At 36.0% G+C, this 27,221-nt stretch overlaps 1 protein-coding gene across 5 annotated transcripts in view; it reads left to right on the top strand.

Annotated features, from left to right (window-relative positions):
* The window catches only part of LOC149789950 (uncharacterized), a 125,098-nt gene that overhangs the window by 55,261 nt on the left and 42,616 nt on the right, over nucleotides 1-27,221 (top strand). For all 5 annotated transcript variants that reach the window (XM_089972027.1, XM_089972025.1, XM_089972026.1 and 2 more), the window contains exons 5-6: nucleotides 9,105-9,942; nucleotides 17,776-17,858. In XM_089972027.1, the coding sequence (XP_089828153.1) occupies nucleotides 9,105-9,942; nucleotides 17,776-17,858 (921 nt within the window). The remainder of the gene's footprint in view (nucleotides 1-9,104; nucleotides 9,943-17,775; nucleotides 17,859-27,221) is intronic.

Genomic DNA, 27,221 nt, shown 5'->3' with positions numbered 1-27,221 from the left:
ACAATAAATTTACATGATCCTCGGATACGGTATCGAGTTGGGTTAGATACAATTTTTAACTAGAAATCCTAGAATATTTACATCGCTAGCAGCAGAGAGACTGAGCCCAAAAGTGTTTCGTCGACCACTCCCTGGGTCAAGAAGTATTTTTATAGTTAGTTATTTTTCATGAAATAACTTCTTTGGTCAGCAGAGAAGGCTTATTTATCATAGTTTTCTGGATAGAGGGTTTATTTTGTGAAATAAAGACCTTCTATCAAGAGTGTTTTCGATAGAGGGTTCTGTTGGAACGAATAGTTGGTGGGCTCAGTCTCTCTGCTGCTTCTCTTCCTTCAATATCCCTCAGTTTTTCCATATATCCCCCCTTCCGTAGCTCTTCTATATAAACCTTCTTCAGGTTACTTTACCCTTCTTTGTATGGGGTATAAAACCATGTTTTGGTGGGGATTAAGTGCTCTCCCCATCCTTGAACATTTTGAAAACTTTCATCCCCTTTGATTTCTGATTCATCAATGTTGGACAGTTTAAGTTCATTCACTTCCTTTGGAATTTCTATTTCCTCAGCGAGTTTATTTTCCTCACTTTCTTTTCTACAAACCTTTACCATTTGCTCAATTGCTTGCCCTAATTATGTTTGTAGCCTGGCTTCTTGCTCCTCCATATTTGGAATTGGGGTGGGGTGGGTGCTTGCAACCATACTGGCATAGGTAGGCGCTGCTGGGGGATTCTTGCAATCTTTGGGTCCATGCCCGACTTGAATGTACCATGGACATTTTCTGTCCTATTCACATCCCATATATCATGTCCTAATTAAAAAAAATAATAACATAGAAGAAAGTAGGGATTTTTTTAGCATCTTCTTTTAAGACTGCTATGACTCTCACACTCGATTTGACTTCATGGAACCCTCATACTGGCCATTCCGTTTCCCCTCACTTTAGTTTTTAGTTTGGTTTCTATTTTATCCACTATTTCTTTATTGTCCACATCGAGAGGGAGACCGGAGATAAAAACGTTGGTGAGCTAGGCTTATACCTCTCTTACTATTGGCTGATCTTTGTTGCCCTTTGTTGTTTGTCCTATGACTTCTATTGTGTCAGTTTTAATTAGTAGAGTGTCATACATTTTTGGGTACAGCATAAATTTGTTCTTCCCTGCATTTTGAAGTCCATCAAAGACTCATTTTCAATGCCTACAGTTATCAGTGCCATTAGTATTTCAGGCTGTCTGAGGCAGTTTGAAATATCCCTGAAATCAATAATTTGACACCCCCAGGGGTGGAAATCCAATAATCTCAGTATTCTCCACTCCCAACCAATTTCGATGTGAACGTAGGTATTTAGTTTCGTTCCAGTTGACTGCAGTTAGTTTGGTTCTAGTTGGCCTACTGTAACTAATTCCTGTTCCATTCAGGGAGATTTAGTGAAATTCACTAGAGCTAATTTGTGAAAATGGTCGTCTCACACCATTACTGGGATTAATGCAAAACAAAACATGCAAACATTTAAGAAAACAAGGCAGTAATATATGTCAAAAGATTTGTGCAGTTTGCAAAGGGCAAATGACACAAAGTATGAAAAACGGTTTTGCAGAAGCAATTGTGAAACAAAATTGTAAAAAAATATGAAAAATGAAAAAAGGCTATAAAAACGACAAAATAAATAACTAGAAAATACCATATGTGATTGTGTGTGCAATACTCAACACAGCTCAGGTGGTTAAACCGTCTGTTTTGTTCATGCCATGGCAAGGGATTGAGTAAAATCATAAGACTTTCCTTCTCAATCAGTTTTTGTTTAAGTGTTGTGTCTTATTATTCAAATAACGGGCTTGTATAGCATGTTCCGATATCGTTACTATAGCAGAGTGACACATCATGTAAATGTGTCATGCATATCACATTATACACAAAGGTGAAAATGAAGGACAAACAATGACAGTGGCTGATAATATTGCATGTGTAAGGAAATACAAAACGATGGTATGGAACTGCATTTTTATTGCTGCTTTTATCTTACAGCCTTTAACAATGGAAAATTTATATCCATAGTGTTCAAATATATATTTGTCCTTTTTTAAAGGAAGTTTCCACCATTTTGGAATCATTGTTTTCTTTATGTTTTTATTGGAAACCACAAGACTGCCATATTAGTTAGTTTGTGTCCCAGCATCATAAACAGGGGTTGCTCTATACATAATGGTATCTTCTGGTATTTACAAACCAGAAGACATAAGTAAATATATTACATATCACAGTTGAATTTTGCATGTGTGAGATTTATAAGTTTGTTTACTCGTGTTTTTATTTTTACCATTAAAAATAAATATCTGAAATGTTCCTACATATTAAAAAAGCTGCCACTTGAACATAAACATTGTCTTACAATGTAATATATAAACTGCAAATTTTGGTAATATTTAAATTATGCCCCATGAGTCCCACTACTAGTTTATTTTTTTTTTATAAACATCTTTGTACATTTTTTAATATCAAGCCTGTAGTAATCTTCTATTATTTAGACACGTGCAAGGATAACATTTGAAAATTTATTGTTAAAATATTATTTCTTCTGATATCTGAATTGATGGCGGGACCCTAAATACATCCTCCCCCTTTGCACTGAGCAGACCAGTATGTAATTCTGAAGTATACAAATGAATGAGGAGGAAGGACTCCATATATATATATATATATATATATATATATATATATATATATATATATATATATGATTATACAACAGAAAAAAAGAAAACACATTTATGGTTTATTGAACTGAGTAACTTTATTGCATAGTTTAGAATTTATATATATATATATATATATATATATATATATATATATATATATATATATATATACTCGTTAAAGTTTGAGCTCTTGTGTATTTTTTTATTTTTTTCTTTATCTAGACCCTCATCTGTTTTATTATTGGATCCGTCCCAGTATCACAGAACTGAAAGGCTTTGCATTACTAGCACATCTATTGATTAAAAACATCCCCCACCCCCCGATGTTAATCGAACATGTTCTAATTTCTAAATAGATGTAAATGACGATCCTGATTTGGTGTAAGTGTTGCTGGGATAGGGTTGGGATTATCCGTCATCGGTCTATTCCCACCTACGAAATGTTTACTGCAGATATATGTCAATCTTGTGATTTTGCCAGTAGTAAAGGTTGCCCTTCCACTGGCACACGCCTAATGACTGCACTTCTTGAGATTTATTGGGGGGTTTTGGAAATGGAATCCAAATTACACACATCATATGTTCATGATCTGAATATCTGGTATCGCTGGTACAAAGTCCATAGCAACAATGTCTTGAAGCACCGCGATTTTTTCGCTTTTCAGGGATAGATGCAATCTCTTTAGTGTGTTACATCATTTATATTGTAGTATAAAAGCCATGTTATTCATCCTACATTCTGCAGCTGAGTCTGTGAGCTATAAACAGACATGCTTTTTTTTAGCAATTAACATTGTATGTCGATCTCTGCTATAATTTAACACAAGGAGTGCAAGAATGACACCAGCCTCCACTCCGTTCGACTTTTGTCACGCGTCTTCTATCGCATTAGAATCACCAAAAGATTGAAAATCTACACATGTGCATTCAAATTTCAGTAAACCTACCAATGCATAACTCTTGGATGGCTATCACATAACTGTAATCCAGTGAATTAACCCTTATTTTAACTATTATGGTCGCAAAGGCTGACTACTTGACACTTGACACTATCAGGTGGAAGTAGCTACTCTTCATGCATGGATGGACATGACTAACTTTGGATTTTCACTTCAAGACTTCTTGTGGTATCTGTTTGGTTCTAAATGAAAATGTTGTCATTTCTACTCCATTATTCGGCTGGATATTATTCACTTGAATTTTCACTTGAAGATATCTTATGATATGTAGATGAGACCTCACATATGGTTGCCTGGAGAGCCATATTAAATATCTTGCTACTCCTTATTTGAAAGTAACATTGACACGGATTTACATCAAAAGATTTCTTATAATATGTAGTTGCTTCTAAATTAAACAAAATATAGTGTTATTCAGTGGTCACATGGATTGTTTATCTCAGTACATTCTTTCTGAGAGTTATTTCGGCTGTCTACCATGCATCAGGTAGGCATTAGAGTAATATTGCTTGTATTTTAATGTTTTTATATGGCTAAGATTTTTCTATAACTATTTTCAGATTGTTTTTTAAGTCTTTAGATTGTACAGTATATGCAATTTTCTACAAATTAATTTTGTTTCGTATGTATTGGCATATATTGTCATATTTTCCTCTTTTTCTGTGTCCCAATGTTTAGGATCCAAATTCTTTTATATTAGTAATATTTTTTATAAGTATTTTATTTTTACATCAGATGGGTGGGTCTAGGGTCTTAGTTATATTTTTAGTAAATTCCTGGGAATGTTTTAAGGTTTATCCCTAACCAAAATACTCTATTCCTTCTCACAGATCTTGTTATCCCATCAATTTATTTTTAAAACATTTGGTAATAGTTAGGAATATATAGACTGACTCAATCTTAAGTTCATACTATACCACATTTGTTTCTTGTTTCTTTGTTTTTGAAATTTGTTTGAATACAGTTTTGAAATTTTTTGTTTTATGTGTTATGTTATTCCTCATGCGTTTCCTTTGGGTTTTTTTTAAAGTTCTGGTGGATGTCCAAGTTGAATCCCCTTATATTTTCCTCCTGATAACATTTCTGTCTTAGAATTGTTTATTTGTGATCCAGATGTTTTTTCCAATCGACTGTATTCTTTCTTTGCTTCTGAATATGATGGTGTGTCTTATTTAAGTCAGTGCATTAATCACTTCTTGTTGCGGATTTGAAATCCTCTTGTAATCATTTCTTGTTATATGGCTCGTACATAGTCAGTAGTCCTATCACATACAGTAACGCAGACAACACTCATCCCTATTACTTCACTCATTATAAGGCTTATACATAGTCAGTAGTCCTATCACATACAGTAATGTAGAGAGCACTCATCCCTATTACGTCACTCATTATAAGCCTTATACGTAGTCAGTAGTCATATCACATACAGTAATGCAGACGGCACTCATCCCTATTACTTCACTCATTATAAGGCTTATACATAGTCAGCAGTCCTATCACATACAGTAATGCAGACAGCACTCATCCCTATTACTTCACTCATTAAAAGGCTTATACATAGTCAGTAGTCCTATCGCATACAGTAAGGCAGACAACACTCATCCCTATTACTTCACTCATTATAATGCTTATACATAGTCAGTAGTCCTATCACATACAGTAATGCAGACAGCACTCATCCCTATTACCTCACTCATTATAAGGCTTATACATAGTCAGTAGTCCTATCACATACAGTAATGCAGACATCACTCATCCCTGTTACTTCACTCATTATAAGGCTTATACGTAGTCGGTAGTCCTATCACATACAGTAATGTAGACGGCACTCATTCCTGTTATTTCATTTTCCTGAAATTCTGGATCCTGCTCTACAACCTCTTTCAATGAAATAAAAAAACAGCTTACAAGTTGTACAGTTTGTTATCACTATATTTTTCCTTGATATATTCCTGCATCCTATCAAATAAGAAATAAGTCATATTAAGTGTTTTGAATCACACAAAATAAATCCAATATTTAAAAATGTAGCTTAGAATCTCCAATAGGTACTTATTCCATTTCGTCTCTATTGTATTCTTATGGTCTACAGTATCCACTTCCCTATTGTATTCGTATGGTCTACAGTATCCACTTCCCTATTGCTTTCTTATGGTCTACAGTATCCACTTCCCTATTGTATACTTATGGTCTACAGTATCCACTTCCCTATAGTTTTCTTATGGTCTACAGCATCCACTTCCCTATTGTTTTCTTATGGTGTACAGTATCCATTTCCCTATTGTTTTCTTATGATCTACAGTATCCACTTCCCTGTTGCTTTCTTATGGTCTACAGTATCCATTTCCCTATTGTATTCTTATGGTCTACAGTATCCACTTCCCTATAGTTTTCTTATGGTCTACAGCATCCACTTCCCTATTGTTTTCTTATGGTCTACAGTATCCACTTCCCTATTGTTTTCTTATGGTCTACAGCATCCACTTCCCTATTGTTTTCTTATGGTCTACAGTATCCACTTCCCTATTGTATTCTTATGGTCTACATTATCCACTTCCCTATTGTTTTCTTATGGTCTACAGTATACCCTTCCCTGTTGTTTTCTTATGGTGTACAGTATCCACTTCCCTATTGTATTCTTATGGTCTACAGTATCCACTTCCCTATTGTTTTCTTATGGTCTACAGTATCCACTTCCCTATTGTTTTCTTATGGTCTACAGTATACCCTTCCCTGTTGTTTTCTTATGGTGTACAGTATCCACTTCCCTATTGTATTCTTATGGTCTACAGTATCCACTTCCCTATTGTTTTCTTATGGTCTACAGTATCCACTTCCCTATTGTTTTCTTATGGTCTACAGTATACCCTTCCCTGTTGTTTTCTTATGGTGTACAGTATCCACTTCCCTATTGTTTTCTTATGGTCTACAGTATCCACTTCCCTATTGTTTTCTTAATGGTCTACTGTATCCACTTCCTTATTGTTTTCTTAATAATCAAATGCAACCTTTTGAACATGAACTATCTTTCACCTCCTAGTAATTCCTTGTGAGTTACACAGAACTGCTCTGTGGGATCCATGTTATTAAATAAAATACAATTATGGGCAATTTTTTCATCTTTCCAGGCAACACAGACCAGCTTCTGCATTTGCCTAATTTTTTGTGCCACCCGGCTTTTTAAACCAGTTTTTAGAAAAAAAAAATGTTTGGCATTCAGGAAAAAAAATAAGAATTACTTTCTGAAGAATTATTTTCTCACTGCTTAATGGTCTAAGCTCTATAGTTGAATCAACATCAGAATCACAGTCGTTGATCTCAAACACAGGGATGTCATCAATCCATTAAGTATGCCTATAGCATTCGCGTCAGGTGATTTTAGAATCACTTGCATCTGGTGTTGAGACTGGACTTAGCACCAAGAACTGATTAAGTTTCAAAGATTGATCCATTAAATAATTCCATTAAAACCTTGAAACTCGCTCATATCTGAATCAGAATCCATCTTTGTTTATCTTAGCTACACAAGAGTCCTAAAGTGCAAGAAACCACTTCCTGTGTCTAAATTTAACTTATTACGTTTCAAATGTGAAACAAATTTTGGAGTAAAGAGGTCTTTTGTTGGTTAGGATAATCAAAGATATGTAAATTTTGGTACTGTCAGCCAATCAACGTTTAGTTAACAATGCTGAATGGGGTTCTCATCTTGGATTTCGAGTAGTTTTGGAATACTGTAGAAGCATACATGCTCAGTAGGGAGTAAACAAGCATTATATCAACACTGCATGTAAGCCGCAGGTGGGTTGAAGAACTTTTGACACGGTGACACATATAAATTATTCAGATTTATGATATATAGAAAGCTAGCATGTGCAGATTTGTGGTAAACAAATCATGGATTGTTGGGCAATAAATAATCAGCTAATCTGAAATGAAATTGCTGTTGGTGACATCGCAAGTTGCTGAAACACACACTACTGTGATCGAATTGACCGAATTTCATACAGTTATGGAAATGTCACCTGTAATGACAACATTACCCGTATTTATGGATGCAGTCTTTGACCGTCTGATCAGGTAATTTTATTTGACACTCTTGCGTTAGTGCACAAAATATGAAAAAGGAAAAGGATCATTTACGTTTACTAGGGGTCATCTCAAAACCTTTCTGCACGACTAAAACAACATGTGAGACTGAAATCAGCTGATTGGAGGCATAGCAGAGTATGATATGCATTAGCAGCTTATTGAAATCATGTATTTCAATATTCAATGACAACTGCCTACTCAATACTTGGTGTAAAATGTTCTTTTTTTTTTTTTTTTTTTTTTTTTTTTAAGGAACATTTCCTCATGAATTGATGTTGAAATTGATGTGATGTCAACACTTTTGTGCAGTTATAAAAAAAAGTATGTAGTAGTTTTTGATCCACCTTTACCTAGTGATGCTATATCTGTGATCATGCTTAGAGTTCTGATTGGAGGAAACTACTCTTTACATATTAATTTGTTTTTTTAGCCATATTTTCTGATATGTTTATATTTAAAATTATTATTGTCATAACAAATAAAAGCAATTTACCCCCAAAATGTAAGTAGTTATTAAATTGGCTGGATTTGCAAAGTATCAGTAAATAATACCTTTAATTCAACATCAGTATTCTTGTAAGGAGTGTATATATAAATTCTTCGATACTGTCATACCTTTGAAACTTAGTTATTGCTGCATATAAGAACATAACACAAGATGACCCAAGTGAAGGTTAAAATTATACATCTAGGGAAGGCAATCACAAACACAATTTAGAGTTATGTCCCTTTTTAGTGTCACTACAATAATGGTTTGGTTTAATTTAATGGTCTCTGTGGGGACAGTTCTTGACACAAAGTTCTCTTTGGTGAGGTGTGCCAAAATCTGGCCCATGAAGTGTTTATGGCATTTTCAGACATGAATCATGGGAAAATCATGCTCACTGTGAACCTGAATACATATCAGTCATTTAGCCATGAATATAGGTAAGTCATTTTTCTCTTCATTCCAGCACTGATTTGACATTAAAATGTCTCTATTCACCCTCCACAACTGTATTTCCATGACAGTTTCCAACCTGGACAATTGATAACACTAGATACATTTTAAAACTACCATCTGTCATTGCCAATCAGATTTCATCATACCTGCAGTTAGAAAACTGTGTCTTGTTTAGAATACAAATGATTCGGTTCAGTTTAATCCAGTTTTAAAAAATTCAAAAGTCAATGCCGTGGAATCAGTTTGCCAATTGCAGTTGATTGATGTTGTTTGTAGTTCACATTGAATGTATGTGCTTCAAGCAAGTTATATGAGTAAAACTGAAAATATTGGTGCTAACACTGAAGTTGTATCACAGAGTATTGTTCTTTTGTACATTAAATTTTGCCATAGTTTACCAGTGATTTCTGTTTGACATGTAGGTTGATAAAGGGCATTCAAATGTAAAGACGGAAATACCTCAATCTGGATCAAGCCATGATGACTCTGAATCTGGACCAACCCCTGAAGACTCTGAATCTGGACCAACCACTGAGGACTCTGAATCTGGACCAGAGCTTGAGGACTCTAAATCTGGACCAGCCCCTGAGGACTCTGAATCTGAACCAGGCCTTGAGGACTCTGAATCTGGACCAGCCCCTGAGGACTCTGAATCTGGACCTGCCCCTGAAGACTCTGAATCTGGACTAGCTCCTGAGGACTCTGAATCTGGACCAGCCCCTGATGACTCTGAATCTGGACTAGCCCCTGAGGACTCTAAATCTGGACCAGCCCCTGAGGACTTTGATTATGGACCAACCCCTAAGGACTCTGAATCTGGATCAGCCCTTGAGGACCCTGAATCTGGACCAGCCCCTGAGGACTTTGAAACTGGACCAGCCCCTGAGGACTCTGAATCTGGACCAGCCTCTGTGGATTCTGAATCTGGACCAGCTCCTGAGGACTCTGAATCTGGACCAGCCCATGAGGACTCTGAATCTGGACCAGCCCCTGAGGACTTTGAATCTGGTCCAGCCCCTGAGAACTTTGAATCTGGACCAGCACCTGAGGACTCTGAATCTGGACCAGCTCCTGAGGATTCTGAATCTGGACCAGCCCCTGAGGAGTCAGAATCTGGACCAGCTCCTGAGGACTCTGAATCTAGACCAGCCCCTGAGGACTCTGAATCTGGACCAGCTCCTGAGGATTCTGAATCTGGACCAGCCCCTGAGGACTCCGAATATGAAACAGCCCCTGAGGACTCTGAAGATGAGAAACAAGGTAATTTTGAATGCATAATATTGTTACACTTATTAGACTCAATGAATTTAAGTTTTTCACCATAGTTGTGTATAACAAATTGAGAATTGTACAGGCCTGCCTATATTAGTTACATTTATGTGACTTACATAAATACAGTTTGTTGCATACAACCAATATATGAAAGTAAAGCAGGGGGGAATACAGTGGTTTGTAAAACATTTATTAGACATCCATTATTTTGATATGCATCAATGCATATTTGGTATTCTACTTGCATTTCAAAGTGCATACTTATATATATATATATATATATATATATATATATATATATTCATGATGAAATATATGAGTAGTGGAAGAATGATATAATGATATCTCCACAGTGGTGATACCACTTTCATTGTCCTTGTGGTGATATCGTGTTTGCAACTACATGTACTTTCTTTTTCCATTGGGAAGTGTATCATCCCTCAGGAATGTTCTTCAAGACTGTATTACCATATTTATATGTTCCTTTTCTTAATTCTCACTGTCTCTCTCATTGGAATGAATATATCTTAGAATGAATCAAGACTGTTGACCCTCTTGTATACATTTATGAAATCAATAAAGGGTATCATCACAAATGCATAACAATGAATCCCAAATAAAAAGGCATCAAGACTGCATAACAGTTAATCCCAAACAATAAAAAGGCAACATTAAGAATGCATAAAAATGAATCCCATAACATATAAAGGTGCTCACAAGAATGCATAATAGCGAATCCCAAACAATAAAAAACGGGCTTCTAGAATTCACTTTTGTAATAATTACTTTCTCACGTGTATCATGCAAATTGTCAGTGATTGAACTTATATTGACCTGTTGCTGTCTGTTCTTCTCTATCATACATATAATATAACAATTTCACTCACTGACAAATGGTACACGTTTTAAAGAAAAATGCTTGATTGCTAATTGTTTAGGTAGCAATTTAATTGTCTTTACATGGGTTTTCCTAGGTTCATCCTCCATCAGTTATACTGGTTGCCATCGTATGCTAAAAATGGCATTACACCCACAATAACAACAACAAATGACACGTAATCTGTCCATGAGCACGTTTTTTTAGCATTACTCCCCGAGAACTACATGGATGATTGCTATGAAACTGTATCCACACATTCATCATGGAGGATTGCTATGAAACTGTATCCACACATTCATCATCTGGTATAAGTTGTTGCTAATGAGAATGGTGCTACTGATTGGATAGGGGCCCCGAGTGGCCGAGTGGTCTAAAGCGCTCTTCGTTACGGATCACTGCCATCTCACCTCTGTCTGCGGCGGTTCAAGTCTAAGATTCAGCCAATGTGGGCATGTGAGAAAGCTTGCCAGTAGCTTCTCGTGGGTCGGTGGTTCTTTCCGGGGTTTTCGGGTTCTTCCTCCACCATTAATACTGGCCGCCATGTATAGCCTATCGTGCTGAAAAATGGCGTTAACCCCACAACAACAACAACAACTGATTGGATAGTCGTATTTACATGACATTTTTACTACAATGTTTCTAATGATATATAATTAGTCCTAAGACACAATTATGCCATAATATCCAGTATAGCTGTCATGGCAACTTTTCTGAAAATCTTATCACCACGTCTTCTGAAAGAAAGTCATCTCAACATCAGATTTTTACTAGAAGTGTTTATATGATGACTACTAATTGGTCATAACCATACATGTGACAGAAAAGACAGATCATGAAAGCCTTGACCTTAAAAGAGAGAGAATGGTTTCAACCTGATTTTTAGCATATATGGAAATGGCAAAAGCAAATTAAAGCTATTGAACAAGTTTACATTTTCTAATATTAAAATATGCATATCAACTCAGCAAATCAGTCATTTCACAGTGGCATGTTCCCTTTCATACTTCTGGTGTCAGCCTGAATTTCCATCAGAATGGAAATGACCTTTTTGTCTCCATCAAAATCTGGCAAGATCAAAACAACTCTATGACAATGTCTGTATGACTCTATGGCAATGTATATACAACTCAATGACAGTTTCTGTACAACTCCATGGCAATGTCTATACAACTCAATGACAGTTTCTGTACAACTGTTTGGCAATGTCTGTACAACTCTGGCAATGTCTGTACAACTCTATGGCCATGTATGTACAACTTTATGGCAATGTATGTACAACATGGGCAATATTAGTACACTGGTAATGTCTGTACATGTCTATGGCAATATCAGTACAACTCTATGTCGGTGCCTCTACAACTCTATTTCAATGCCTGTACAACTCAACGATAATGTCTATACAACTCTATCACATTTTCTGTACAACTCTTTTGGCAACGTCTGTACAGCTTGATGACAGTTTCTGTACAACTCTATGGCATTGTATGTACGACTTGATGAGTTTCTGTATAACTCTGTGGCAATGTCTGTACAACTCTATGGCAGTGTCTGACCAACTATGTGGCCAGGTATGTACAACTCTATGGCAATGTATGTACAACTTGGGCAATATCACTACACTAGTAATGTCTTTACACATCTATGGCAATATCAGTACAAGTCTATGTCAGTGTCTGTACAACTCTATTTCAATGCCTGTACAACTCTATGGCAATGTCTGTACAACTCAATTACAGTTTCTGTACAACTCTATTGCAATATCTGCACAACTCTATGGCAATGTCTGTAGAACTTGATAGTTTGTGTACAACTCTATGGCAATGTCTGTTGTTGTTGTTGTGGGGTTTAAGTTATTTTCAGCACACAATAGGCTATGCATGACGGCCAGTATTAATAGTGGAGGAAGAACCCAGGAAAACCCTGGGAAGAACCACCGACCCACGAGAAGCTACTGACAAGCTTTCACACATACCCACATTGGCCGAATCCAAGACTCGAACCCACACAGAGGTGAGATGGCAGTGATCCATAACGGTGAGCACTTTAGACCACTTGTCCACTCGGGGCCCCGGCAATGTCTGTACAACTCAGGCAATGTCTGTACAACTCTATCATTGTCTGTACAACTCTATGGCCATGTCTGTACACTCTATGGCCATGTCTGTACAACTCAGGCAATGTCTGTACAACTCTGGCATTGTCATTACAACTCTATGGCCATGTCTATACAACTATATGGCCATGTATGTACAACTCTTTGGCAATGTATGTACAATTTGGGCAATATCAGTACACTGGTAATGTTTGTACGTCTATGGCAACATCAGCACAACTCTATGTCAGTGCCTGTACAGCTCTATTTCAATGCCTGTACAACTCTATTTCAATGTCTGCACAACTCTATGCCAATGCCTATACAACTATATGTCAATGCCTGTTCAACTCTGTCAGTATCCGTACAACTCTATGCCAATGTCTGTACAACTCTATGCCAATGTATGTACAACTCTATGGCCATGTATGTATACCAATATGGCAATGTCTGTACAACTCTATGGCAATGTTAGTACAACTCTATGTCAATGCCTGTACAACTCTATTTCACTGTATGTACAACTATGACAATGTCTGTGCAACTCTATGCCAATGTCTGTACAACTCTATGCCAATGTAAGTACAACTCTATGGCAGTGTCATTATAGCTTTACAGAGTCCACCAAGAAGTTTATATTGTTTCCTGTCTATTGGTAGATTCAGATTGCTGACCTGGCCGCCAGAGTTGTGCAAGATGGGTGCTGTCTTGGTCTACTGTTGTTTTAATGTCAGTAAGATTCTTAACATCAGGCACAAGTACATTATACTATCAGACCCTTTTGTGTTAAGCCTAATTTGCAGACACCTTTGTTGTTTTCATTATCATCACTATCACCTTACTCAGTACCCGTGTAAGTGACAACTGGCTGTTTTCATTATCATCACTATCATCTTACTCAGTACCCATGTAAATGACAACTGGTTGTTTTCATTATCATCACTATCATCTTACTCAGTACCCATGTAAGTAACAACTGGTTGCAACTTATTGAATCATTAGGCCTTGTCCAGCTGATAAATCAACCCACAAGGTTAACACAAATATTAAGGACTCTTCTTGACTATAAATCAACCCACAAGGTTAACACAACTATTAAGGACTCTTCTTGACTACAAATCAACCCACAAGGTTAACACAAATATTAATGACTCTCCTTGACCACAAATCAACCCACAAGGTTAACACAAATATTAAGGACTCTTCTTGACCACAAATCAACCCACATGGTTAACAGAAATATTAAGGACTCTCCTTGACCACAAATCAACCCACAAGGTTAACATAAATATTAAGGACTCTTCTTGACCACAAATCACCCACAAGGTTAACAGAAAATATTAAGGACTCTTCTTAACCACAAATCAACCCACAAGGTTAACAAAAATATTAAGGACTCTCCTTGACCACAAATCAACCCACAAGGTTAACACAAATATTAAGGACTCTTCTTGACCACAAATCAACCCACAAGGTTAACACAAATTTTAAGGGCTCTTCTTGACCACAAGCAACCCACAAGGTTAACACAAATATTAAGGGCTCTTCTTGACCACAAATCAACCCACAAGGTTAACACAAATATTAAGGACTCTTCTTGACCACAAATCAACCCACAAGGTTAACACAAATATTAAGGACTCTTCTTGACCACAAATCAACCCACAAGGTTAACACAAATAGTAAGGGCTTTTCTTGAACACAAATCACCCACAAGGTTAACACAAATATTAAGGACTCTCCTTGACCACAAATCAACCCACAAGGTTAACACAAATATTAAGGACTCTTCTTGACCACAAATCAACCCACAAGGTTAACACAAATATTAAGGACTCTCCTTGACCACAAATCAACCCACAAGGTTAACACAAATATTAAGGACTCTCCTTGACCACAAAAAAACCCACAAGGTTAATAGAAATATTAAGGACTCTCATTGACCACGTTTATACCAACCTGCCAGACAATGTGTCATATGCTGATATAATGAATGTTGGTCTTAGTGACCACTACCCTACTTTTCTGACCAAAAAAGGTAAAATGCAGGACAATCTATTTGCTGGCATCTTTGTTATCATTATCATCACTGTCACCAGTGACAATAATGACAATCAAACCAGAAAATGATTATCACCTAATATAATTACAGACAAGGACGAAGACCCCATTGATTCTAGGCATTGTGGATTACAAAGGCATTTATTGAAAGTACATCAGTTTGCATTCCTGTTTACAAAGGATTAAATCAAGGCCATTGGTGTTTATGTCAGTTTTTACAATGTAGTTGTTCATAGTCGTGTTGAATGCTTATTTTTGTCAGACACATTACATGATCAGATTACATTACTAATAACTACAGATTCTGCCTCATATGTATCCAGCCCTCCCAAAAAGATGAAAAATACATTTTTCTACATTATATAGACAAAGGGAAGCAACTTTTACAGGTTAGCTTCCCATTCTACTAGCTGGGTGGACAAGTTTTTAACTTAAATTTAATCATCAACATTTCTTGTTCAATAGTACATTAAGTCAAAGGTTTTTATATGGTGCATACAACATTTTTTGTAAAATCTGGTGAAATTAATAGTTTTGAAGTTATCAGTACTTATAAATTATTAGACTTCTAAGTTGTTTCGATAACACATTTATTTTATTTCATTTTGTATAAATTTATATTTCTTGTTTGCACTTGTTTGTTTCACCCCCCCACCACCACCACCCGACATTATTAAAGAGATGACAACCAAGTTTGAGAAGCGTAAATATCTAAGGTCGTAGAGTATGGAGACGAGACATAAATATGCATACAGTTGTTCATTTGTACACACATGAAAATATCCATTCCAGTCTTTTGAACAGCAGCGCCAGGGCTGAAAAACTGAGCATGGATATTAGTTGTGGCCTTCCAGTGCATTATAAAATTGTAGATCTTGGTCTGGCCTTCCCGTTCATTATACAATTGTAGATCTTGGTTGTGGTCTTACCATTCATTATGCAATTGTAGAACTTGGTCGTGGTCTTACCATTCATTATACAATTGTAGATCTTGGTCATGGTTTTCCCGTTCATTATACAAGTGTAGATCTTGGTCGTGGTTTTCCTGTGCATTATATAATTATAGATCTTGGTCGTGGCCTTCCTTTGCATTATACAATTGTAGATCTTGGTCGTGGCCTTCCCGTGCATTATTCAATTCTAGATTTTGCTTGTGGTTTTCCTGTGCATTATATAATTATAGATCTAAGTCATGGTTTTCCCGTGCATTATACAATTGTAGATCTTGGTCATGGCCTTGCCATGTATTGTACAGTAGTAACTCTTGGTCTTGGTAAGGTAGCATATATTAACAAAACAATTCAGTTAGGGAATAAGCTAATTTTTCATTGCATCATTACTCGTGTCTGACACATTGATTAGTCTCGTAATATCAAGATGCCCTTGTCATCCTCCTAAGATGCAGAAACAGAACCAAAACAAATGGTTTGCATGAATACAGTGGATTGATTGATTATTTATATGGATGATGTCAAGATGTCCTCTCCACCTGCCATGAAAGACACAGAATAGTGACAAAGTGATTCATCATTGAATAAGGCACAAGCGTTCATTAGTCTCATGGGTGTGTATGCATAGACATATGGTACAGATGGACATACAGCCTGTGGGAACCATAACGCACTAGCCAGATAAACTGCAAAGTGTATATTGTCTTATATGAATAAGCTGTGTATGATTTGATCCATATAAACAAACCACATCGCAAGCTGGCAGTACTAACTGTACCACATAGTCGGTCCATCCAAATGAAGACGCCATGTACTATTACCGTTGTCAGGAGTCTATTACTTCAGACTGTTTGGGTGGCTAACTGATTGACTCAACTGACCATTCCTATTAAATTCATAGTCAACTGGCATTAAGTATGAAGTCATATCACTTAAGCAAACATGAGTTACTGATATGTTTAGATGGCATTTGATGCGAAGGTGATATGTTCAAATTCATGGACACCAGTTTAGTCTGTAGAATATTATTATCTGGTCTTTATGAATGCAGTCTAAAATGTGACCATGTTTATGGGTGATTTGGCTAAGTGACTCTTTGATGTTGCAAATGTAAATAGATTAGTTTTGATTTGTATGGGTTTCAAGAACAGTGCAGTTGAAACTTGAAATCTCCAAGAATAAGCAGGTTGCCACCTATTGAATTTCCATACTTCAGGAGGTAAGGAAATTGTGCCAAAAAGGTATTCATTCAGCTTATTTTCTGAGTAGGAGGAGGTCAGTAGAGGCAGACAAAATGGACTAACCTTTGTGTTGTTGTGAAGTTTGAAACTGTTCAAATGATTCGTGGTCAGAATCGAAAGTTGTTGCGTAATCCATGGATTTTGGAGTTCATTGCAATCAGAGCATTTCCACCTTTTCATGAGTGGCATGGGAACAACTTCATAGAGTAACAGGATGCTGTTAGATGGGCACACTTTGGCTTGTTTAGTCATGTTTATGTTAGGAAGAAATACATTGATATCCTGACCATTAATAAAGTTGACTGTGTATGTGTGCCTTTCTGGTGGGCCTACTGATTTGGCATCGCATAATGCAAGACACAGCAGTTGCTCAGATTTCAAGGTAGAAAATTGAAGAGGAATTCGAATTCAGCTTATCTAAAGTAATAGTCAGGTTTTCAAACTGCTGTGAAGGGTTGGGCCTAAGGGAGATAACAGTCATTTTATTCCTGTTCTATGCTGGCTAGCTTTGAAATATTTGTTTGCTGCCATTTAAATTTAAATAAACTGTAGTCATTGTTGTGGTGGAAGATGGCATGGTTATTTTTACATTTGTAGATCATAAAGCTTCAGAAGTTCTAATGAGTGATGAAGGAAATACTGCCTTTGAAGAGACATCCACACAGATTGTACAGGAAATTGTAAGTATTTCTTAATTGATGCATGTATCAGATAGTTTACTTGTGTGCTAGTTCACTCTATATGCAACATATCACAACACACGTGTGATTTGGATTGGTAATATATAAATATAATGCTATTCAAGCATACTTACATAATTATATGGCAGATTTTATTCGAGAATTACCCTCTCTATTTGAATGACTGGAGGAAATTTTTGAATTATAACAGGAAACAATAAAGACATGTATAAAGCTTGAAAATAATACTTATGATTGCCGTGGATTTGACTGACAGTCTTTATGCTTAGTGTTACTACAGACATTGGTATCTGATCAGCTTAATCATGCTTAGTGCCACCACATACACTGGTATCTGATCATCTGAATCATGGTTAGTGTTACTACAGACATTGGTATCTGATCATCTTAATAATGTTTAGTGCTATTACATGCATTGGTATAATATCAGCTTAATCATGCTTAGTGCTACAACAGACATTGGTATCTGATCAGCTTAAGCATGCTTAGTGCTACAGCATACATTGGTATAAGATTAGGTTATTCATGCTTAGTGTTTCTACATACATTGGTATATGATCAGCTTAATCATGCTTAGTGTTACAACAGACATTGGATAAGATCAGCTTAATCATGCTTAGTGCTACTACAGACATTGGTATCTGATCAGCTTAATCATGCTTAGTGTTACTACATACATTGGTATCTGATCAGCTTAATCATGCTTAGTGTTACTACATACATTGGTATCTGGTCAGTTTAATCAAGCTTAGTGTTACTACAGACATTGGTATCTGATCAGCTTAATCATGCTTAGTGCTACTACAGACATTGATATCTGATCAGCTTAATCATGCTTAGTGTTACTACATACATTGGTATCTGGTCAGTTTAATCAAGCTTAGTGTTACTACAGACATTGGTATCTGATCAGCTTAATCATGCTTAGTGCTACTACAGACATTGGTATAAGATTAGCTTATTCATGCTTAGTGTTACTACAGACATTGGTATCTGATCAGCTTAATCATGCTTAGTGTTACTACAGACATTGGTATCTGATCAGCTTATTCATGCTTAATGTTGCTACATACCTTGGTATAAGATCAGCTTAATCAAGCTTAGTGTTACTACAGACATTGGTATCTGACCAGCTTAATCAAGCTTGGTGTTACTACAGACATTGGTATCTGATCAGTTTAATTAAGCTTAGTGTTACTACATACATTGGTATCTGGTCAGCTTAATCATGCTTAGTGTTACTACATATATTGGTATCTGATCAGTTTAATTAAGCTTAGTGCTACTACAGACAATGGTATCTGATCTGTTTAATCATGCTTAGTGCTACTACAGACATTGGTATCTGATCAGCTTAATCATGCTAAAGTTATGGTAAAAGTAGAAATTAAAATCAGGGTTTGTTTAAACCTGATGCAGATAGAACTTCATTGTGTTCTTCAAGTCCGTATTATGTGAACCACAAAAGCGTGTCGCAGAATGTCCAGAAAATGTTGTATTTTTACCTTGGTTAAGTGTGCCAACAAGGTATGACATTTTATCCCAATCAACCTTTCTGAGAAATTCATTTAATATTCAAACAGTTAAAATAGGAACTAAAAAAGTGTGTTTAGACAGGTTTTAGTGATTAAGCCAAGTTTTTTGAAAGACTGAAATACCGTATATACTCGAGTATAAGCCTATTCGCGTATAAGCTGACCCATTAGCTGAATAGATAAAAATATTAAAAAGTGCATGTCTCGCGTATAAGCCGACATATAAGTTCTAGACTACATCACAAGATGCACAAAGTGATTTCTAAATATATTTAGTTAGGAAATCACTTTACTAACATAAATATTATCATCAAACTTAACGAAAATGAAAGTAAGAACGCAAATTTATATGTTTAAAAAAAAACAATTTATCTTCAATGTTAAGTCTTAATTGCAATAAAAAAATCCCCATTCTTAAATCATGAATTATAAAAGTTCTATCACTTTTAGAATCATTCAAAAGCTGGCTCGGTATCGGAATTGCCAAACAGTTCATAAGACTATGCTTTTGTTATGGGCCTGCTGTCATCGTATATGTCGTCATTGTCATTATGGTCATCCGATGGTGTGTCGTTCTCCTCATTCTCCTCATCATAGTCGGATACAAATATGGTATCATCCTCAGTTCCATCGATGGCATTGCTGATACAGTACTTTCGAAATGATTTTGCAATCATTTCCGATTAAATTGAGTCCCATGCGTCTCTGACCCACTTGGCGACCAAGTCAATGTCTCCGGCCTCATTAAATTCCCACCTTTTGTCATCTTCACAGCGCCTGAACAAACCCATTCGGATCGCATTTTTGTAACTTGTCCTTAAATGGCTTGTTAAGGCAGACATCAAGAGGTTGTAACACTCATTTTAAACCTCCTGGTATCACAGCTAATCTTGTTCTAATTTCCTTGCGGCCTTTTTTACTTCATCTGTCTTGTGTGCTCGAAACATGTCCCAGACAAGCATTGAAGGTTTCTAAAGAAGTGTACCTGGTCTTTTGTTCCAGAATTTATCCAGCCATTCAGTCATTCCACTTTCATCCATCCATCCCTTTTCATGTGCACGAATGATGACACCAGCAGGAAATTTCATGCTTTTTGGCAGTGTCTTCCTTTTAAAAATGATGACATGAGGCAGCTTTGATCCATCAACTAAACAGGCCAAACCAACCGTGAAATTTGTTTTTTCATGGCCTGACGTTTTTATCAGAATAGTTTTCTTCTCCAACAGCATTGACTGTTTTATTGCTTGGTAAGTCAAAGGTCTCATCCATATTTCCGATTTGTGATAGTTCGAACGAGCACTCCTTTCTGCGTTTAATGATGAACTGCTGACATGATTCCATTTTTTCTTCCAAGTCTTTTGGTAGCAAATGTGTTATCTTCGTTTGCTGCCTGATACAGAAACCATGCTGGTTCATAAAATGAGAACACCAACCAGCTGATGCAACAAGTTTTGAATCTGCCATCTTATATTTGTCATCAGCACACAGACGAATTGCAGTTCGTGTGACAGTGTATCCATTTTGTCGACATTTACTTACAAAATCACTGAGTTCTTTCTCCAATTCAGGGAAAGAGGTGATCCCAGTCCGACGAGGCTTCTTGATTCTTGGAATTTTTTCTAATGCTGCTTTGCTTTTCCACCATTCCCGTACTTGCTTCTCGTTCACACAAAATTCGCGTGCTGTAGCACAGTTGTTATTTGCTTCTGCATATTCAGTAACTTTAAGTTTGAATGCTGCATCATAAGCAGAACACTTTCTTTTACTTCCAAAACTATTCATTTTATCTGATTGAATATAAACTTCTGGAAAGATTAAACTGAACTAATTTCGTATAGTGGTTGTATACCATTTATACCTTATCCTGTAATTTTTTTAAATGGATGGTTGGTTATCAATTTGTATTGGATAATTATTTATTATTGTTTTTTTGTGTTTTTTTTTAAAACTATGGGTAGTGTAATTCAGTGGACCAAATATGATTGGTTTCAGTGTGGACATTGTTCAAGTATTGTGACAGTTATAACTTTAAGCAGAAACCATGTCCACTACCTTATCTCATTAAACAATTCATCTGAGAGTTGGTATGTATTAGTAAAGTCATTGGCATTGTGCAACAAAACAAAGCCATTATCTTTGAGGCATTTTCCACAGATTAAGCATACCGGTAGTTACTGTAGAACACTACCGCTAACAAGCCACTTTGCTTTACAAACAACTAAACAACAGTAGAAGGTAAATTGTGGCTCCCGTTTACTTCTAAAACACCTCTCAAAGAAATCCCACAAATTATATTTTTTACAATTATTCACACTGACTCGTATATTGCTACTTGCCTGTAATTTACCCTTCCTAAGCGTACACGCAACCCCTTTGGAGCCTCTTGCTATTGTTCCTTTCAAACTACAATACTTTGAGCAGAAACCAAAGTTTCTACTCTCGATACCTAAATGTTTGTGTCTTAATACCTTCGTTATCAAAATTTTATTTTTAAAAATGTAAATTCTTTTCTTATTTACACTGAAATAAGCTGCCATGCATTTGTACGGTACCATAGAGTTTAATGGTTACTGATTAGCTGAGGGTTAAATACCTGCCTGAAAGGTTACTAATATGGCAGTTCTTTTGGAAAATACACGTACACCAGTGGCTCAAATAACATTAATTTACTTACTTTAATTTAAGTCTGGAATTAATTCTTATACTACTTGTTGAGAAGTACAGTCTGGTGATGCAATGGTACGTCCAAAGCAAACCAGGGAAGGCGGAGATTGATCACATCTGACTGTAAGCACCTTTGCACCTTTACACCATCTTTTTTCATTTACTTCTTTTTTCCCCTTGTGGGATTTTCTATGTATTTTTTTCTTTAGAAAATTATTTGCAAATTTTTGTATTTAGAGACTTTATCTCCAAAGGGGGTTTAGTCTATTGTGATTTTTGGCAGAATGTTTGTATTTAGAGACTTTATCTCCAAAGGGGGTTTAGTCTATTGTGATATTGGCAGAATGTTTGTATTTAGAGACTTTACCTCCAAAGGGGGTTTAGTCTATTGTGATTTTTGACAGAATATTTAAGGTTGTAAAATGACTGAAATAGTCTCATAATGAAGAGACTTACTTTAAAGTCACTGAAACAAAGTATGGATTCTAATCACGTTGGAGTTATATTATTAACAAGGTCACCTGACCTTGAGTAAGTCTGTTTTTTGATGTCGTTCACCATCTTAGGAAATATCAATAATTAGTAAAGTTTTGAGTCACATCTCTTTGGACACATGTAAATAGGCGTTTTTCCTTATTATTATTCAGTTTGTTTTAGAAATATTAAAAATAGTCGTTGCACATATCGGACACATCCACAGTCATTACTGAAATGGACCACTTTTGAAATCAGAGGAGGATAACGAGCAGTCTATCTGCTTGTTTACATTAAGAACTTCATTCGTTCTGAAACGCCAAGAAATGGGCAGTGTTAGGGACCCCCTGGCAACAATCGGGCTAGACATTATAAATTGATGGATGAAATCACCAAACTTTGTGCTTTTTTTATTTTAAAACCAGTAGAGGGGTACAATCATGACAGCATTAAGAGGTTAGGGTTATGACTGGTCGGCCTGGTGTCCGGATAATGTGACTGGGTGGGACATCATTCTACATGTCTGCAGCATGATGCCCCAGTGCTAGACATCACAATAAACTGCCACACTGCAGACATCGTAGCAATATGACTGAAAAATTGTTAAAGCTACATTAAAAATCCAAATCACACACACACGCACACACACACACAAACAGGACAGGAGGGTATGTGAATACATGTTTTTCCATACATGCTGGAGAGCTATCTATCAGTCGGAAATTTAGTTTTCTATACTTTATTTATTATTTATATTTGGTTTAATTCATTGACCAATTTCTTTGTGTCCTTGCCATTGGCTGAAGGCAAGTTATGCAAAAATGTCAGGTTTTGTTCTGATATTTCCATTTTATGTCGATTGCCACCAGTCACATTAAGCCATCTCCATGTTGAGCTGAATATCACACTATAGTGTACAACAGTATTTCTGAATATACTGCGATATTTACCACAGGATACAGCAATTTTATATTGTACAACAGTATTTCTGAATATACTGCAATATTGACCACATGATACAGCAATTATATATGGGACCAACAATGTAATTTTCTTGTGTAGGGGCTGACTTTAAAAGATAAATCCAACATTCCGTAGCTGGACACAAATATCTTGACCTGATTTATAGCAACATAAATCCATTATACATCCATCATATTTTTTTGAAATAAATTTAATCATTATTTCTCACAGAACCAACATGTCGTGAACATATACAAGGCTGCATATCTTGAGCTGAGACACATCAGCTCCTTTGGCAAATATCTTTCATATGATGCCACTAAAACACTTGTGTGTACATAAGTACTTTCAAGACTGGACTATTGTAACTCAGTTCTGTCTGGTTTCTCTCAATACCTACTCCAGAAACCTCAAAAGGTTCAAAATACAGCTGTTCAGATCATACTTAGAGTACAACGATCAGAGCACACCTCTCTGCTGCTCTGTACCTTACACTGGCTATCCATTCGATCCAGAATCAAACAACTTTATTCTCTGTGTTGCGTTTCACTGACGGACTCCAGTCTAATATACCTATCCGACCTCATCCATTTGTACACACCAGCAAGATACTTACGCTCCTCTTCTGACAATCATATACTCATTATTCCCACTACGAAAACGATGTCACTTGGACAACATTCGTTTGCACACCAGGGCCCAGCAACGTGAAATGAATTGCCCACTGAACTTAGACACAAATACACAGTGATCCCATTCAAGAGTGCTCTTAAAACTCACTTATTTCGACTGCAAGAACAAACTTAAAGACCTTAAATATTTTTAGCATGTTTTTATGTTTTCTAATGTCATGGTGTTTTTTTAAATAATCATATCATTATACAGGATTTTTATGTTATAGGTGTTGTCTACTGTGGTAAAGTGCACAGAGCTTCTAAAGATTAGTTAATATACAAAGTCATTATTATTCTTGTTATTATTATTATTATTATTATTATATAAAAATAGCTTAATAGCAAATTGTACCCCCCCACCAGAAAATCAAATGTCCAGTAACTTATACATGCATTCAATGAATGTCCTGTGATGGCTATGTTAGAGCAGATGCATTTCAGCATGTGATATTATACTCCTATGAAAAATAAATTCTCCAATTGGAAAATTCAGCATATTAGTATTGATGGACTTTATTCTAATCAAGATGACCCCACATCTCTCTCTCTCTCTCTCTCTCTCTCTCTCTCTCTCTCTCTATATATATATATATATATATATATATATCAGCATCAACCATATATGAGACAGCTGCTAGACTGATGCTACTAATAAATATACACCATATTGTTTACATCAACGTCCGTCCGCTGTTGACAGCAGATGTTCCCAGTCAAATAAGTTGAATTGCTTACTTCGCTGATGTGCTGTTATATTGCAAAGCCCTTATGTTTTGGACCATATATCATATTATATCTGTTATTATTGCACACGATTAATGATTTCCTGAAATCTGGCATATATATATATATATATATATATATATATATATATATATATATATATATATATATATATATATATATCTGGCATATATATATATGTCCTGTCGATATCTACATTTTTTTGGTATTTTTATACAGATTGGGGTTCTGTTTGACCTTAAATATATGGGTCCTGGAAACAGCTGAGAGACATCATTCATAAATATATGGCTTCGACACTAGCAAGGTTAAGCAGGTTCTTGTAAAAATTTGAACTAGAAATGTGTTTTCCCCAAAGTTTTGCTTATGAATTTTTAGTGTTATATCACAGTATTGATGTGTTCCAACATAGTGCTTTAACAGTCATTTACATCATCCATGAGTGTCGAACACAATGCCTTGATACTCATTTACAACATCCACGAGTGTCCAACACAGTGCTTTGACATTCGTTTACAGTATCCATGAGAGTCCAAGACAGTGCTTTAACACTCATTTACAGTATCCATGAGTGTCCAAGACAGTGCTTTGACACTCATTTACAGTATCCATGAGTGTCCAACACAGTGCTTTGACACTCATTTACAGCATCCATGAGTGTCCAAGACAGTACTTTAATACTCATTTACAACATCCATGAGTGTCCAAAACAGTGATTTAACATTCATTTACAGTATCCATGAGTGTCCAACACAGTGCTTTAACACTCATTTACATCATCCATGAGAGTCCAACACAGTGCTTTAACACTCATTTACAGTATCCATGAGTGTCCAAAACAGTGCTTTAACATTCATTCACAGTATCCATGAGTGTCCAACACAGTGCTTTAACACTCATTTACAGTATCCATGAGTGTCCAAGACAGTGCTTTAACACTCATTTACAACATCCATGAGTGTCCAAAACAGTGCTTTAACATTCATTTACGGTATCCATGAGTGTCCAACACAGTGCTTTAACACTCATTTACATCATCCATGAGAGTCTAACACAATGCTTTAACACTCACTTACAGTATCCTTGAGTGTCCAAGACAGTGCTTTAACACTCATTTATAACATCCATGAGTGTCCAACACAGTGCTTTAACACTCATGTACAGTGCTTTAACACTCATTTACAGCATCCATGAGTGTCCAACACAGTGCTTTGACGCTCATTTACATCATCCGTGAGTGTACAACACAGTGTTTTAACACTCATTTACAGTATCCATGAGTGTCCAACACAGTACTTTAACACTCATTTACAACATCCATGAATGTCCAACACGGTGCTTTAACACTCATGTACAGTGTTTAACACTGATTTACAGTGCTTTAACACTCATTTACAGCATCCACGAGTGTCCAACACAGTGCTTTGACGCTCATTTACATCATCCATGAGTGTACAACACAGTGTTTTAACATTCATTTACAGTATCCATGAGTGACCAACACAGTGCTTTAACACTCATTTACAGTATCCATGAGTGTCCAACCTAAGTCTAAGATAAGAGTTTTAACTTGGTAATAATTGATTATTTAGCTTCCAATAATTAACTTGCGTGATTTTATAATCTCTTTTACATAAGTAATTATATGAAGTTATCACATGGCATAATTACATGAAACTCATTTATATCAGTAATTATATGAAACTCATTTATATCAGTAATTACATGAAATACATTTATATCAGTAATTACATGACATTTATATCAGTAATTACATAAAACTCATTTATATCAGTAATTACATGAAACTCATTTATATCAGCAATTACATGAAACTCATTTATATAAGTAATTACATGACATTTATATCAGTAATTACATAAAACTCATTTATATCAGCAATTACATGAAACTCATTTATATCAGTAATTACATGAAGTTCTTTTAAATCAGTAATTACATGAAACTATTTTTATCCTTAATTGTATGAGACTCACATACAAGGTCATGGATATCCTTATCAGCCCGGAGCTGGGAGATCTACCTGGCTACTTTTGCTTTTACACCTGGTTACTTAAAAAAAGACCTGCGTCCCCATTGACGGAGTTCCCTCATCTACTTTGGAAACTCACCCTCCAAGTTTAAAACTAATGGAAGGCCCTGCAGGCTGTAATGTTACCAGTCAGCAGTACATTTTAAATATGTGTCTTCAATAAGAAGAGTCCTTTTTCTTACAGGAAGTAGGGGCTCTGGCTAACCCAGTGGTCTAATGCACACACTTTTACCAA

Source organism: Sinohyriopsis cumingii, chromosome 10, assembly GCF_028554795.1.
Source record: "Sinohyriopsis cumingii isolate HCF-2022 chromosome 10, ASM2855479v2, whole genome shotgun sequence".
In the NCBI taxonomy this organism is placed as follows: Eukaryota; Metazoa; Mollusca; class Bivalvia; order Unionida; family Unionidae; genus Sinohyriopsis; species Sinohyriopsis cumingii.
This window is presented reverse-complemented; position numbering and strand designations above follow the sequence as displayed.